The sequence below is a fragment of the Ranitomeya variabilis genome, chromosome 6 (genome assembly GCF_051348905.1).
Source record: "Ranitomeya variabilis isolate aRanVar5 chromosome 6, aRanVar5.hap1, whole genome shotgun sequence".
NCBI lineage: Eukaryota > Metazoa > Chordata > Amphibia > Anura > Dendrobatidae > Ranitomeya > Ranitomeya variabilis.
In genome coordinates, this window is record NC_135237.1 from 368,238,023 (window position 1) to 368,255,959 (window position 17,937).

Genomic DNA, 17,937 nt, shown 5'->3' on the forward strand with positions numbered 1-17,937 from the left:
CAATGGTGCTGTCAGGTGGTGGACTGGAAAACAGTAATTAGTTCTTACCGGTAATTGTATTTCCAGGAATCCACCTGACAGCACTACTAGTTCCCTCCCACTGCAAGCTTATACTACTGACTAATGTGATGTAACATTGGTGTGTAATTGTAAATAAACTCTCTTTTTTGCATCCATCCAGATGTGGTACTTAGAAAATCACTGGTGGGTGGAGTGGGGAGGGTCCTTTTAACTTGTGGTTCCTGTCCCACTGCGGATAAGAAGGACGTCCTCCAATGGTGCTGTCAGGTGGATTCCTGGAAATACAATTACCGGTAAGAACTAATTACCGTTTTTTTGTTTCTATCTATAGTGTTCATACATTCCTCCTTCAATGATTTAGATGGGTTGTAGACATCGTCCTGGGGTCGGGTTTGCCTTCATGGCTACTTACTTGAATCTAATTCAAACTTGAAAGGGCAGTAATAGGCTTACACTACAAAACAAATTGATATCCTAGATCCATGCCTGTTATGCATGTAATACAGAAAGCCCTTGCTCTAAGCCTTGCACAATACCATTATGAACAAGCGTGCCTTGAGGCCCCCTCGCCTCCCCACATTTTAGGAGCATGTAGCGCTATTTTTTTTTTGGTAACTTATAACCAGTTTTGCTCAGGTTTCATATACGGTATATGTCAGATTATGTAGGAGAAAAATGCACAAAACTTGTTATAAGCCAACAAAAATGGGGCTACATGCTCTTAAAACGTGTGTGTGTGTGTGTATGTCTATCTATCTCTAGTGGTTAGCACTGCAGCCTTGCAGCGCTGGAGTCCTGGGTCCTAATCCCACCTTGGACAGCATCTGCAAGGAGTTTGTATGTTCTCCCCGTGTTTTCGTGGGTTTCCTCCGGGTACTCCTGTTTCCTCCCACATTCCAAAGACATACTGGTAGGGAATTTAGATTGTGAGCCCCATTGGGGACAGCGATGATAATGTGTGCAAACTGTAAAGCGCTGCGGAATATGTTAGCGATATATAAAAATAAAGATATTATATATAATATTGATGCAGCGGTATGACCATACACAGTGAAACGGCAGGGACCCAAACAAGTTCAAACAAAATGTTCTTTTATTGTGTTACTTCACACAGTCAATATAGTATACGGCTTCTTCATACAGTCCATTAATAATGCATGGCTATATGATGCAGTCAATACACAGGCCGAACTTCCCTTTGTCCAGTTTCCCTGGGTGACCGCACGCCGGTAACAAGTCTCTGTACTCACTCAGCGCACTGCACTCTTTATCCTCTGGAGTGCAGCTGGGTACACATAAGACAGCCCAGGACGCAGGGTGTCAGTCTCTCTGGTTCCATTAGCCTCTGTGATGCTCCACACAGAGAGAGCTCTGCAGACAACTGCCCTGTCTGCTTCCAAGAACACACTGACACACCTCCCCCACTACTACAGGGCTTTTAAATCTTTTAAATCAGTCACTGCTTCACTATACTAATTACAGCCACACCTGTGTCTGTAGTACGGCCTCACTACGCTTCCATGCACATTCTGCAGAGCACATACAGCACCCCATAGCTGTACCAGGGGTCACTGCCTCACTATATATATATATATATATATATATATATATATATATATATATATATATATATATATATATATATATATATATTCGCAGAGGGAGATCACCTTGCCGTGGTTGATGAGCACACATGAATTGGCCAATTTATGCGCTAAGAATCTTCATTTCGTCTATTACTGTAAGTTTTATGGAAAAAAAAAAATTGAAAAAATGTGTGAAAAATATTTGAGAAGTATAATTCATATTGAATATTTGTCTGTGTTTTCACATGGCCTAGATTCATGTACATGTGCTGCCGTTCTTTTTTTATCTATATGATGCAGTTTGCAGCTTGCATGTGTTCACATTAGGAGTGCTGGTTTGTTTGTTTTTTATTTAATTTTTCTCTCTCTCTCTCTCTCTCTCTCTCTCGCGCTCTCTCTCTCTCTCATATAAGGTAAACCTTGCATACTTTTAGATTTGGGTTTTCCCCCTCCCCCATTTGCGGTTATTTAGCATTGAATGAATGTGAGGTCTATTTGATGAACAGTCATCCATCAATTCATAATAGAAGTTGCTAAATGATGAATTTCAGAAGGGATGGGAAGTAGTGATGAGCGACCGGCATGCTCAAACAATGTGTTTGATGACCTGCAGTTGCATGATTCGCGTCTGTTAGACAGCCGCAGGTACGCAAACATATTCGAACACGCCCAATATACTTGAATAACGCATTTTCTGAACATGCTCAGGTGTTATCTGAGCATGTTCGCTCATCAGTATTAGGGATAAAATTGAGAATAATCTTGAGCAGCCATTTTTTTTAAAGGGGTTCCCAGTTTGGCTGTTATCGCGAAGAAAAGTGAAGTATTACACCTACCCAAACCCAGCGCCCTCTCCTCAATGGGAGAGGGACTGTTGCAGCTGCTTTACATTGAGGCTGAGCAAGGAGACCCTCTACCACCCCCCCACCCCGTTGTCCTGAATGTACATATGAAAGGAGATGGTCTTAATTGGATATCTCTTTTATTAAATAAAAAAGCTGAACTTAGGGAAACTTAGTGTCTGACCTAAAAACACTAAACTGATGTCATCCAAATCAACCGATGGAAAAGGCCATTGATCTAATTTGTATGGGGCCTACCACCTTTACCCAACTAGTTGTCAGGGAACCAGTGGCTTTTGGCATCTCTTAATTTTAACTAAACTTTTTAAAGACAACTTGCTGCCAAGGATGACTAGCTGTAGCTTTCTCCACTCTCCCATTTAAAAAAACAAACAAAAAAAAAAACCCACAAGTTCATCGGAGAGCCGACTGTTCATGTTTAAGACCATGTTCACATTATCTGTTTAATTTATCGGACTGGACATGTCTTCCAATTACTACAAGAGCTACCTGCTATTTACATGCTTTAGTCTGGCCTGTAAATCAGACATCGAGGTCCGAGTCAAAAGCAGCCTAGGACATAGGCGAACATTGGGTCTGGACAAAAATAAGTTAGTGTAATTTTACCCTTAAGGGGCATTTACACTGCAACATGATCGTGAACGAGCGTTAAAGCTCATTACAAGATCTTGCCGTCAATGAACAAGTAAAAGCTCATTCATCGGGAAAAAATTACCTTTGTGCTGCATAAAAAAAAAAAATCCCCTTTCTCGGTGTAATGGACTCGCCTTGACGAGAACTATGGCAGCCCATTTGCAGGTCGATCCAGTATAGACTTTTCAGCGTGTATCGTTTGCTTTGGACTACCTGTATAAATAGGCAGCCAAACGATCGCTGTTAAGTTTACTGGTCGGTGGTCTTATCTTTAAAATAGACCTCAAGGGGCATGTAGAAGAGCTACAGTCAGCTGTGTAATGTGCATGGGGTCCTTTAAAACAGGTTCTCAAAGTAATGTATTCCCGCTACACATTAATAGATCTGCCAAGAAGTGCCTAACTTACATATTTTATTTATTATGCTTATATAGTGCCATTAAAGGGAACCTGACAGCTGATACATGCTGTCCAAACTATGGTCAGCATGTATTAGCTCCTGGTTGTGTGATCACAGCCATGTATGTTTTACTCTGAAGTGGTGCTGTTTGAGCGAAACATACTTTTACTCATCGGGGGCCGAGCCGCTCTCTAGTTGTACATGCCGGACCCTGGCAGCTTCTTCCTGCCCACTGACAGTGACTGACAAGCCTATGCCTGCATGCGCGAATACGTAGAGGCCTGCCATTCACTATCAATGGCCGGTGAGAAGCCACCTGGGACCCCCAAGAGCACTGATGCATGCAGCCTGTGGTTTGTGCAGCATGTATCGGCTGACATGTTAACATTAAAAACTGAATCCACCGCACTTTACAGACATTATCGGCACTGTCCCCACTGGGGCTCACAATCTAGATTCCCTATCAGTATGTCTTTGGCGTGTGAGATGAGACCGGAGAACCCGGAGGAAACCCGCACACGGGGATTTGAACCTAGGAACCCCAGCAGTATGGCTACAGTGCTAACAACTGGTGGAGGGGTGCCTATCGACACTTACATAAGGATATTAGCTAAAATAAATAGTTTTTATTTATTTTTTTGTCCCCCATCTACCCCTTTTACCAAGCATGAACCGCTGTGATTTGTTTTAGCTTTCAGCCCTGTGGTGACCTTGTCTTTAGGGACCAGCATTCAATGTAACTTGCAGATGAAGAGATACCGTAAATAATCCAAAGTGAAATTGCATTTTTTTTTTTTTTTTTTTTTGAGGCTCTGAACACACTCTGAGATTTTATTTCTGCAGCTCAGCAAGATTTACCATACATCTCAATTAGTCTGCACTTGATCTTAATGAGCTGTTTTGAAAAAGTTAATTAAATTCACTTTACTGTTTTTAATTGAACAATTTCTTTGCGATATTCTGGTTACTGTGGTGTCCTTTTAAATAACTGTATCAAAGAAACAGCATCTAATGTGTGAAATTGCCTGTATGTGCGAAGGACAATATTAGCAATATATGCCATATGCTTTATTGTAAACTAAGGGGGTGTTCAGGATTGGAGAAGCATGGCTGCTTTCTTCTGCAAGTGTGCCATTCCTATATCCAGGTTCTCTGTGGTATTGCATAGAACTGAAGGAAGCCGTGTGTGCGTGTGTATCAAGCGACTAGAGGATTGTCCCCAGTCCCATTACTGGCAACTCCTTGGATTAGCATATCGGAGCAACTAAAGGTACCGTCACACTAGGCGATATCGCCAGCAATCCGTGACGTTGCAGCGACCTGGATGGCGATATCGCTGTATTTGACACGCAGCAGCGATCTGGATCCCGCTGTGAAATTGCTGGTCGCTGCTAGAAGGTCTGCACATTATTTGGTCGCTAGGTCGCCGTGTATCGCCGTGTTTGACAGCAAAAGCGACGATACCAGCGATATTTTACACTGGTAACCAGGGTAAACATCGGGTTACTAAGCGCAGGGCCGCGCTTAGTAACCCGATGTTTACCCTGGTTACCAGCGTAAAAGTTAAAAAAACAAACAGTACATACTCACCTGCGCGTCCCCCAGCCTCTGCTTCCTGACACTAAAGCGCCGGCCCTAAACTGAAAGTGAAAGCAACAGCGGTGACGTCACCGCTCTGCTGTTAGGGCCGGAGCTCAGTCAGCGTCAGGATGCAGAGGCTGGGGGACGCGCAGGTGAGCATGTACTGTTTGTTTTTTTAACTTTTACGCTGGTAACCAGGGTAAACATCGGGTTACTAAGCGCGGCCCTGCGCTTAGCAACCCGATGTTTACCCTGGTTACCCGGGGACCTCGGCATCGCTGGTCGCTGGAGAGCGGTCTGTGTGACAGCTCTCCAGCGACCACACAGCGACGCTGCAGCGATCGGCATTGCTGTCGCTATCGCTGCAGCGTCGCTTAGTGTGACGGTACCTTAAGACCAACTAGGACTTTCCACTGCAGTAGCTCCTGCAGATGAAATATAGTGTTACATGGTGTCCATTCAGATGAATAGTTGTCCTTCTAATACAAGGACAGCTTGGGTCCACCAAAGCCTATTGCTTGTCTTAATGAGACAACCCTGTTTTAAGTGTTCTTCTTCACTGCTCGTCCGGCTGCTGACCTCATGTGCCAACAACCCACTGATAAATAGACATGCTGCAGTCTGGAAAGATGTGCCGCATGTCCGTCTCCGCAGGGAAGCCGCGGGCATCGGTGAACGCATAGTGGGCATGGGATTTCTTGAAATTCCATTCACAATGCTGTAACATCTGGCCGCTGTGGATGTACGCAGCGTCCAACCCGCAGCGTTTACGGACTGTGGAAACAGACCTAGTCGTAAACTTTAAACTCTTAACTTTTATCATCAATGTTTGTGTCCAAAATTCTGTTTTGAGTAATCTTTATATATCTGAAGGCCGTACAGAGGGAAACATAAGCACCTTGTCCTGCACCTTTTGATTGTGTAGCCAAGAAAGGCATTGTATCACTTCTGATCGTTTATTCCAAATTAGTGAAGAAACCTGAATACAGTTAACCTGATTCTCATAGGATAAGTTCCCATGATGAGTATTTGGTGCTACAGGTTTTCTGCAGCATCAATGCTCCAACTAGCTACTTTAAGCTATTTGTATGTATAAGTAAGGTGTTTATTATAATTAATAATATAGAATACTATTAAAGTTTTAAATAAAACAACTTTGGATATTTGCTGTTTCTTAGCACTGATAAAAGTTTGATAGCCATGTGTAGATTACATGCAATTTTCCTGTGTTTTCACCATAGAAATATATAAGGAGAAAATTGGCAAATTAAAAACACATTTCTTGCAAGAGAGATTGACCTGTGGTGCATTTTCTTTTTCCTTAGTCCATAGCATGTTTATTATGGCAGCGGTAATACAAACAGCACATTGGCCATGAGATGTACAGCGTGCTTTCACACTAGCGTCGGTACGGGGCCGTCGCGCTGCGTCGGCCCGACGTACCGACGCATACTGTGACAAAAATGCCCGACGTGGGCAGCGGAAGCAGTCTTAGGATGCTTCCGCTGCCCCATTGTAAGGTCCGGGGAGGAGGGGGCGGAGTTTTGCCGCGCATGCGCGGTCGAAAATGGCAGTCCCGACGCAGAAAAAAACGTTACATGTAACTTTTTTTGTGGCGGCGGTGCGCCAAAACACGACGCAACCATCGCACGACGGTTGCAACGTGTGGCACTGCATCGCAATGCGTCGGTAATGTTAGTCTATGGGGAAAAAACGCATCCTGCAGACAACTTTGCAGGATGCGGTTTTTCTCCTAAACGACGCATTGCGATGTGCAGCCAAAAACGCTAGTGTGAAAGTAACCTAAGTCCCATCCACTTTGCTGGAACTACAATATACTGAATTTCTTGAACATGAAAATACCCACCAGAAAAATAATGCACCAAATACTCCTTATGGGAACTTGCCCTAAAAGGGTGATTCTCATGACTGCTCTTTAGGAGCATACCGCTACCCACCTTCCTGCTTTTCGGGAGGCATGCTGATCATTCCCAGTTGGAGCCTGCCACCCTAGACTGTGCGCACTCCCATGCTGGAAGCAGGGACAATGTTAACTCTGCACCATCGGGAAAGAACCGGGGCACTGAAGCTGGCCGGATCCCGCCATGTTTTATAGCAACGACATTGTAAGCGTGCGCTCCTAAACCAGCCACCTCTTATTTACTGCTCCTCGCCCTGGTTAGTGCCAGTCCACTAGATATGTTTATGGGAAGAGTATATTTAATAAGGAATAAATTGTGAAGTTAATTGTTTTTTTCAAGCACTTTGTATTTTCTACCTATTTATGTTAATGGGGAAAATGCATTTAAAATCTCATTGTGGCAAAGTGAAATCACTAATCCATATAGGAATGTCTTTTTTTTTTTTTTTGTATGCCCTTTAGATCCTATAATTTAACTCCCATCCCAAGTACCCATATAGAGTATATATAGTCTATCTGCCCTGAACTTGTGATGTTACAAGATGCTAAAATAATGTGCTAAACCATTGGATTCAGCTTGTCAGGATAGTGTCTGTGCTTAGTAATGGGAGCACACAAGGCTCATTGTGCTCTGGAATGGTAACGTTAGTGCAAACTTCCTGTCGAAAGACAACTGTGTATTAGATGATTGTCCATATGAAATATACAGATGTGTCCTTCCCTACCTCTTGGCTAAAGTTATCTCCAGATGAGTGTAGCCAGATGAAGAAGGTTTTCCTTGAACAGGGAAAACCTTTGTTACTCTCGTTACTATGCCTGACAGTTGTACTATTTGTTTTATTGTTTGTTTGTTTGTTTTTTTTTTTTTACCAAAGCTTGAGTTGTACTTTTGCACAAATCTACTTGTACTATATTTTTTACTTCACATGTATTTATTTATTTTTTTTTAATATTTATTCCTTATGTTTTCTTGCTAAAACCTTTTGTGGTTAATGTTTTAAGCAATGAGGGGACAGAGATCAGACAAGGACATCTTAGGGTACCGTCCCACTCTGCAACTTTCCAACGATCACGACCAGCGATACGACCTGGCCGTGATCGTTGGAAAGTCGTTGTGTGGTCGCTGGAGAGCTGTCACACAGACCGCTCTCCAGCGACCAACGATGCCGAGGTCCCCGGGTAACCAGGGTAAACATCAGGTTACTAAGCGCAGGGCCGCGCTTAGTAACCCGATGTTTACCCTGGTTACCATCGTAAATGTAAAAAAACACAAACACATACTCACATTCCGGTGCCCGGCGTCCGCTTCCCTGCACTCCTCCTGCATCCTGTGTAAGCGCGGCCGTAAAGCAGAGCGGTGACGTCACCGCTGTGCTCTGATGTACGGCCGGCCGGGGACGTGACAGGCACCGGAATTTGAGTATGTAGTGTTTTTTTTTTTTTTTTTATACATTTACAATGGTAACCAGGGTAAACATCGGGTTACTAAGCGCGGCCCTGCACTTAGTAACCCGATGTTTACCCTGGTTACCAGTGAAGACATCGCTGCATCGGCGTCACACACGCCGATGCAGCGATGTCAGCGGGAGATCCAGCGACGAAATAAAGTTTCAAACGATCTGCTACGACGTACGATTCTCAGCGGGGTCCCTGATCGCAGTAGCGTGTCAGACACAGCGAGATCGTAACTATATCGCTGGAACGTCACGGATCGTGCCGTCGTAGCAACAAAAGTGCCACTGTGAGACGGTACCCTTAGGGTACCTGCCAGTAGTTTTCTAGTACATTGGGTCTAAGTGGTTGTAACCTTTTTGTTCTTTGTTTGGGTATGCGCATACAGGGTCTTTTAGCTGGCGCACCGTTGGGCTTTTGAGTGAGTTGTTTTTGGAAAACGACGGAGGTCTGTATCCTGAAGCAACTTTGTCTGAATTTTTTCAAAAGTGTCTTTAATCTAGAATATCCAGCATGTATAATGAACAAATAATATATATATATATATATATATATATATATATATATATATATATATATATATATATATATATATATATATATATATATATACCGTATTTTCCGGCGTATAAGACGACTGGGCGTATAAGACGACCCCCCAACTTTACCAGTTAAAATATAAAATCTTCTTAAAAGTCGGGGGTCTTCTTATACACCCTATGTCGTCTTATAGGGCCGGTGAATATGTGCCTTTTGGGGGGGGGGGGGGGGGGAGTGATCCTGATGACGAGGGGGCGTCTCACAGGAAAGTGAGTATCCCCCATTACCTTATCGTAGCGGTGCAGCGTGGGGGTCTCAGTGCTGGGAGTGGCGGCGGCGGCTGCTGTGCTCTGGTGCGGCGGCTGCTGTGCTCTGGTGCGGCGGCTGCTGTGCTCTGGTGCGGCGGCTCCTCTTCTGTGTGGGGCCTCTGTGCTGTGCGGTGGCGGTGGCGGTGGCGGCGGCATATCTTTATCCAGTTGGGGCTCCTCCGGCATCTCCTTAGCCCTGGAGGCCCCGCCGCAACTCCATGAGTGCAATGCAGCGGCCATTTTCCCGGAGGCAGCTCAATAGGTGCGATGCGGTGGCCTCCGGGAAAATGGCCGCTGCTCAGATTCAGATCTCGTCCCGAAATCTCGGGACACGAGATCTGAATCTGAGCAGCGGCCATTTTCCCGGAGGCCACCACATTGCACCGATGGAGTTGCGGCGGGGCCTCCAGGGCTAAGGAGATGCCGGAGGAGCCCCAACTGGATAAAGATACGCCGCTGCCGCCGCCACCTCACAGCACAGAGGCCCCACACAGAAGAGGAGCCGCCGCACCAGAACACAGCAGCCGCCGCCGCTCCCAGCACTGACACCCCCACGCTGCACCGCTAGGATAAGGTAATGGGGATTACTCACTTTCCTGTGAGACGCCCCCTCGTCATCAGGATCACTCCCCCTCCCCACCCACCATATACACCGGCGTACAAGTCGATTCCCGGCGTATAAGACGACCCCCGACTTTTAAGAAGATTTTCGGGGGTTAAAAAGTCGTCTTATACGCCGGAAAATACGGTATATATATACATACATACATACATACATACATACATACATACATACATACACACACACACACACACACACACACACACACACACACACACACACACACACACACACACACACACACACACACTCACCGGCCACTTTATTAGGTACACCTGTCCAACTTCTTGTTAACACTTAATTTCTAATCAGCCAATCACATGGCGGCAACTCAGTGCATTAAGGCATGTAGACATGGTCAAGACAATCTCCTGCAGTTCAAACCGAGCATCAGTATGGGGAAGAAAGGTGATTTGAGTGCCTTTGAACGTGGCATGGTTGTTGGTGCCAGAAGGGCTGGTCTGAGTATTTCAGAAACTGCTGATCTACTGGGATTTTCACGCACAACCATCTCTAGGGTTTACAGAGAATGGTCCGAAAAAGAAAAAAAATCCAGTGAGCGGCAGTTCTGTGGGCGGAAATGCCTTGTTGATGCCAGAGGTCAGAGGAGAATGGGCAGACTGGTTCGAGCTGATAGAAAGGCAACAGTGACTCAAATCGCCACCCGTTACAACCAAGGTAGGCCTAAGAGCATCTCTGAACGCACAGTGCGTCGAACTTTGAGGCAGATGGGCTACAGCAGCAGAAGACCACACCGGGTACCACTCCTTTCAGCTAAGAACAGGAAACTGAGGCTACAATTTGTACAAGCTCATCGAAATTGGACAGTAGAAGATTGGAAAAACGTTGCTTGGTCTGATGAGTCTCGATTTCTGCTGCGACATTCGGATGGTAGGGTCAGAATTTGGCGTAAACAACATGAAAGCATGGATCCATCCTGCCTTGTATGGAGCATCTTTGGGATGTGCAGCCGACAAATCTGCGGCAACTGTGTGATGCCGTCATGTCAATATGGACCAAAATCTCTGAGGAATGCTTCCAGCACCTTGTTGAATCTATGCCACGAAGAATTGAGGCAGTTCTGAAGGCAAAAGGGGGTCCAACCCGTTACTAGCATGGTGTACCTAATAAAGTGGCCGGTGAGTGTACATACACATACACATACACACACACACACACACACACACACACACACACACACACACACACACACACACACACACTGGGGCAAAAAAGTATTTAGTCATTCAGCAATAGTGCAAGTTCCACCACTTAAAAAGATGAGAGGTGTCTGTAATTTACATCATCGGTAGACCTCAACTATGGGAGACAAACTGAGAAAAAAAAATACAGAAAATCACATTGTCTGTTTTTTTTATCATTTTATTTGCATATTCTGGTGGAAAATAAGTATTTGGTCAGAAACAGACAATCAAGATTTCTGGCTCTCACAGACCTGTAACTTCTTCTTTAAGAGTCTCCTCTTTCCTCCACTCATTACCTGTAGTAATGGCACCTGTTTAAACTTATCAGTATAAAAAGACACCTGTGCACACCCTCAAACAGTCTGACTCCAAACTCCACTATGGTGAAGACCAAAGAGCTGTCAAAGGACACCAGAAACAAAATTGTAGCCCTGCACCAGGCTGGGAAGACTGAATCTGCAATAGCCAACCAGCTTGGAGTGAAGAAATCAACAGTGGGAGCAATAATTAGAAAATGGAAGACATTCAAGACCACTGATAATCTCCCTCGATCTGGGGCTCCACGCAAAATCCCACCCCGTGGGGTCAGAATGATCACAAGAACGGTGAGCAAAAATCCCAGAACCACTCGGGGGGACCTAGTGAATGAACTGCAGAGAGCTGGGACCAATGTAACAAGGCCTTCCATAAGTAACACACTACGCCACCATGGACTCAGATCCTGCAGTGCCAGACGTGTCCCACTGCTTAAGCCAGTACATGTCCGGGCCCGTCTGAAGTTTGCTAGAGAGCATTTGGATGATCCAGAGGAGTTTTGGGAGAATGTCCTATGGTCTGATGAAACCAAACTGGAACTGTTTGGTAGAAACACAACTTGTCGTGTTTGGAGGAAAAAGAATACTGAGTTGCATCCATCAAACACCATACCTACTGTAAAGCATGGTGGTGGAAACATCATGCTTTGGGGCTGTTTCTCTGCAAAGGGGCCAGGACGACTGATCCGAGTACATGAAAGAATGAATGGGGCCATGTATCGTGAGATTTTGAGTGCAAACCTCCTTCCATCAGCAAGGGCATTGAAGATGAAACGTGGCTGGGTCTTTCAACATGACAATGATCCAAAGCACACCGCCAGGGCAACAAAGGAGTGGCTTCGTAAGAAGCATTTCAAGGTCCTGGAGTGGCCTTGCCAGTCTCCAGATCTCAACCCTATAGAAAACCTTTGGAGGGAGTTGAAAGTCTGTGTTGCCAAGCGAAAAGCCAAAAACATCACTGCTCTAGAGGAGATCTGCATGGAGGAATGGGCCAACATACCAACAACAGTGTGTGGCAACCTTGTGAAGACTTACAGAAAACGTTTGACCTCTGTCATTGCCAACAAAGGATATATTACAAATAGTGTTGAGCATTCCGATACTGCAAGTATCGGGTATCGGCCGATACTTGCTGTATCGGAATTCCGATACCGAGATCCGATATTTTTGTGATATCGGGTATCGGTATCGAAACAACATTAATGTAAAAATGTGTAAAAGAGAGAATTAAAATAAAAAATATTGCTATACTCACCTCTCCGACGCAGCCTGCACCTTACCGAAGGAAGCGGCAGCGTTCTTTGTTTAAAATTTGCGCTTTTCATTCCTTTACGTGAGTCCCGGCTTGTGATTGGTTGCGTGCCGCCCATGTGACCGGGACGCAACCAATCACAGCAAGCCGTGACGTAATTTCAGGTCCTTCAGGATTTTAAAATTACGTTCCGGCGTTGTGATTGGTTGCGTCGCAGTCACATGGGAGACGCAACCAATCACAGCAAGCCGTGACGTAATTTCAGGTCCTTAAGGATTTTAAAATTACGTCCCGGCTTTGTGATTGGTTGCGTCGCAGTCACATGGGAGACGCAACCAATCACAAGCCGTGACGTCACGGGAGGCTGGACACGCGCGCATTTTAAAATGGGCGCGTGTCCAGCCTCCCGTGACGTCCCGGCTTGTGATTGGTTGCGCCGCGATCAACCAATCACAAGCCGGGAGGCTGGACACGCGCCCATTTTAAAAAGCGCGCGTGTCCAGCCTCCCGTGACGTCACGGCTTGTGATTGGTTAATGGCGGCCATGTTGCCGGGACGCGGACCAATCACAGCAAGCCGTGACGTAATTTCGTCACGGCTTGCTGTGATTGGTCCGCGTCCCGGCAACATGGGCGCCGTGACCAATCATAAGCCGGGACGTCACTGGAGGCTGGACACGCGCGCTTTTTAAAATAGGCGCGTGTCCAGCCTCCCGTGACGTCCCGGCTTGTGATTGGTCCGCGTCCCGGCAACATGGCCGCCATTAACCAATCACAAGCCGTGACGTAATTTCGTCACGGCTTGCTGTGATTGGTCCGCGTCCCGGCAACATGGCCGCCCTGACCAATCACAAGCCGGGACTTCACGTAACCAAGTAAAAGCGCGAATTTTAAACAAACAACGCTGCCGGTTCCCTCGCTGAGGTCCAGGCTGCGTCGGAGAGGTGAGTATAGCGATATTTTTTATTTTAATTCTTTCTTTTACACATTTATATGGATCCCAGGGCCTGAAGGAGAGTTTCCTCTCCTTCAGACCCTGGGAACCATCAGGAATACCGTCCGATACTTGAGTCCCATTGACTTGTATTGGTATCGGGTATTGGTATCGGATTGGATCCGATACTTTGCCGGTATCGGCCGATACTTTCCGATACCGATACTTTCAAGTATCGGACGGTATCGCTCAACACTAATTACAAAGTATTGAGATGAAATTTTGTTTCTGACCAAATACTTATTTTCCACCAGAGTATGCAAATAAAATGATAAAAAAAACAGACAATGTGATTTTCTGTATTTTTTTTTCTCAGTTTGTCTCCCATAGTTGAGGTCTACCTATGATGTAAATTACAGACGCCTCTCATCTTTTTAAGTGGTGGAACTTGCACTATTGCTGACTGACTAAATACTTTTTTGCCCCACTGTGTGTGTATATGTGTGTGTATATGTGTGTGTATGTGTATATATGTGTATATATATATATATATATATATATATATATATATATATATACACATACATACATACATACATACATACATACATACATACATACATACATACATACATACATACATACATACATACATACATACATACATACCGTGTGTATATGTATATGTGTGTATGTGTATATATATATATATATATATATATATATATATATATATATATATATATATATATATATATATATATATATATATATATATATATATATTATATATTTATTTTTTTTTCACTTTTGTTTTTAACCGCTTCAGGGTTTCCGAACTATGAAGAGGTTAAGACTTGACATAAGATACTGCACAGCATTTCGTTCATATATTATGGGATGCTTTTTCCGGTGGATTTCAAGTGGGGGGGCAGTTTTATGTGCTGTGCTTATTCATACAACCTGTCTTGTATAATTTCTATACCAGTATAAATGCAGGTATGAGTTTACCTGCCGTGTTTCTATACTATTGCCTACAGCGCTTCCTATTCTCTCTGCCAATGTGTTTTGCAGACATGTGAGGAGCCTCATTGTGATCGTTTCCATATTTAGGCCATTATATCAGTTCTTTGTACACTCTTTTTTTTTTTTTCCGCTCATACTCATCAGGACAAATACAACACATAGCTTGTGAACGTCTGTTGTGTGCATCTACTAAAATATTTACAGTGGCGTTTTTTCTGTATTTCGTTTAGTTAAAGCTTGGGTCAGTAATGGAGCTTGGCTGCTGACCTTTCTGCAGTGTGTGATTAATCAATATGTCTGGGATAGAGGCCACATGCTGCATGTCCTTCTGGATATTAACCCTTCGTATTTTCATGGAGCAGTGAGATGTAGTATGATTTTGTACCATGGAAATCTACCTGCAAATACAGATCATACCCCAATAACCACTACCTCCATTCGCAGGAAGAGACGAGCCCCCTAATAAAGGTGCCAGCTGAGGCTTTCTTCACATATCCATTGGTAATAGATTAAGTAGTTAAAACCACTGAATCTGCTACAAACTGAGAAAGAATGTGTAGTGGTTAGAAAATAGACCGTTCACTTACGACACAAGAGATGACCATCCTTGATCCGATGATCAGTTCCTCATAGACTTCAGGGTTAAAATAAATATAACTGATCCAGTAGCTGTCCGTTTTTTTGGCCAAACAGTAAGTTGTGTCCTATGTCTTTTGACCCAGCTACAAAACTGATTGCAGTCAATCAACATTAGAAACTATTTCACAAGTTCGTGTTTTCGATTTAGAAGATGCAAAACTGCGATCAGCGTGTTGTAATGGACTTGGTGTTTTTTTTTGCTTTCAGTACGGAGCAGAGTTTAGAAGATTCTCCTTAAATCGATATAAGCCCGGGACGTTTGAGGAATTCTACAACCTTCTCCTTCAGATCCACAACATCTCCAATGTAGATGTTATGCTTGGCTATGCCGACGTCCACGGTGATCTTCTTCCAATTAACAATGATGATAATTTCTGTAAAGCTGTTTCAAGTGCCAACCCGCTGCTCAGGGTATTCATACAGAAGCAAGGTAAGGTGGTCATCCCTATTATTCATGTTGTGGAAGAAAAATATTCCGATTTCTAGGATTTGCTTCCCATTATGGTCAAAGCATTAAAGCTTCATCTTGAGGCACTGTTAAGTGCTAGTGTATAGTGTGCTACTTGTAGATCTGTGTTCAGTGGTGATGTTTTAAAATACTTAAGATTACTCAGAGATACAAACCAAGAGTTTATTTTTATAGCATATACATTAACAGTGAAATTTTAAACTCCCTGGAATCTTACCCGTAAAGTGTATGATCCTAGAAAGTAGTCTTGGTAGCGCAGGGTCTACATCCCAATCCTATGTGCAACATACAGTTGAATATGTTCTCTTAATACCATGGTTTTCATACTTATACATGGCAAAGTATACACTTTTATTTTGATTGAAGAATTGTCTAGTATTAATATCCCTAAATTTGATCATCCTCCACTAGCTACTGTAGAATTAGCTAAACGTTATCAAAAGAAAATACAGAGATCTCTGAAATTGTGATTTATTACTAAAGGGAATCTGTCACAGATCAACCCTCCCAAACTGGCTATAAGGACATGTAGGTCATAGCAAGCTGAATAAAATGATACCGTGATATTTGCGATCTGATGTCTTATTGAAGAGAAATCCAAATTTTTCTTAAATAGTTAAGCTCTATGGGCCGGACATAGCTCGCCCAGAGAGGTCTGCCCCAGAGCCAATTTAAATAAAAGGGCAAGTCACCAGTGTGACATCTTGCTGCAGGACGGTGTATGATTGCTACTAACTGAACTTTGTCTCATTTCAAATACATTTGTCGGTGTTTTCTCATAGTATTCCATCTCAAAGGCAGCCATTGTGGGGGGAGGGTAGTATGGCTGAGCTAACAGCATTGTGACAAGGGATGCAGATGGGCTCCTAATGAGACAAAGTTGGGTTCTGCTGTACTGTTATCATACACTGCTCTGCAGTGAGAATAGGAGAGCAGACTGTCGGTCATTATGTCTCACACTGGTAACGCCCCCTTTCATTTTAAAACAATCTCTGGAGGCAGATTCTTTGGGAGATCTGTGTCCTGCCCATAGATCTTAACAGCTCATTTACATAGAAGAAAAATGTGGATTTGTGGAGATCTCTAGAATAAGACCTCAGATGGCAGATATCAAGGTATCATCTTATTCAGCTTCCTATGACCTACATGCTGGTATGGACGGCTTAGGAGGGTCGATGCTACTGACAGATTCCCTTTTAACATTGTTTTTTTTTTCCAACTTCAGCCCTTCTTACTTTTCATTGATAGGCCAAGCAGACCACAAAAGGGCTCTGTGGGATGGAAAAAATGTTACCCCCTGTTTAAGAGCTGATTTAGGGTATGTGCACACGCTGCGGATTCCATTGCGGAATTTTCCGCAGCGGTTTTGATAAATCCGCAGTGCAAAACTGCTGCGGTTTTTACTGCGGATTTATCGCGGTTTCTATTGCCGTTTCCTCTGCGGGTTTTCACCTGCAGTTTTCTATTGGAGCAGGTGTAAACCCGCAGCGGAATCCGCACAAAGAGTTGACATGCTGCGGAATATAAACCGCTGCGTTTCCGTGCGTTTTTTTCCGCAGCATGTGCACTGCGGATTTTGTTTCCCATAGGTTTACATTGTACTGTAAACTCATGGGAAACCGCTGCGGACCCGCAGCTGCGGAAACGCTGCAATTCCGCAGCAAAATCCGCAGCGTGTGCACATACCCTCACAAAACTGAGGTTGATTCTGAAGGGCTTCTTCAAACCTCGGTATTATTTTCACATGCAAAAAATACTCTGGGTTTTATGAGTTTTTTTTTTTTCTTTATTTGTGTCATGAGTTTTTGATCATCAGTTTGGTCAGTGTGTTTTAGGTTTTGCCATCAGCTGGTCAGAATTTCATCAGGTTTTATCGGAAAAATAAAATAAAACAAACTGCAGGTTTCTCAAGCTTCTGTCAAACAGTCATTGAAAAAATGTGCAGCACACAAATGACATCCAAGTGCTGTCCAATATTGGATATATATATTTTTTTTTTAACGGATCCATAGACTTTATTTTGGCATGCTTGGTCTGACACTCGGATCAATATCAGATAAGTCTCTATTATTTAGGGTGGATCGCTCAGCCTAAGGCAAAAAAATATTTGATGGCAGATTCCTTTTTTTTATGTGGCCCATCAGTTTTTCACGTCCAATTTTTTTCAACTTTA

At 43.9% G+C, this 17,937-nt stretch overlaps 1 protein-coding gene across 1 annotated transcript in view; it reads left to right on the forward strand.

The window, feature by feature from the left end:
- Nucleotides 1-17,937, forward strand: part of PARD6G (par-6 family cell polarity regulator gamma) — a 137,488-nt gene that overhangs the window by 33,300 nt on the left and 86,251 nt on the right. Inside the window, exon 2 of the mRNA XM_077270008.1 lies at nucleotides 15,503-15,725. Coding sequence (XP_077126123.1) covers nucleotides 15,503-15,725 — 223 coding nt within the window. The remainder of the gene's footprint in view (nucleotides 1-15,502; nucleotides 15,726-17,937) is intronic.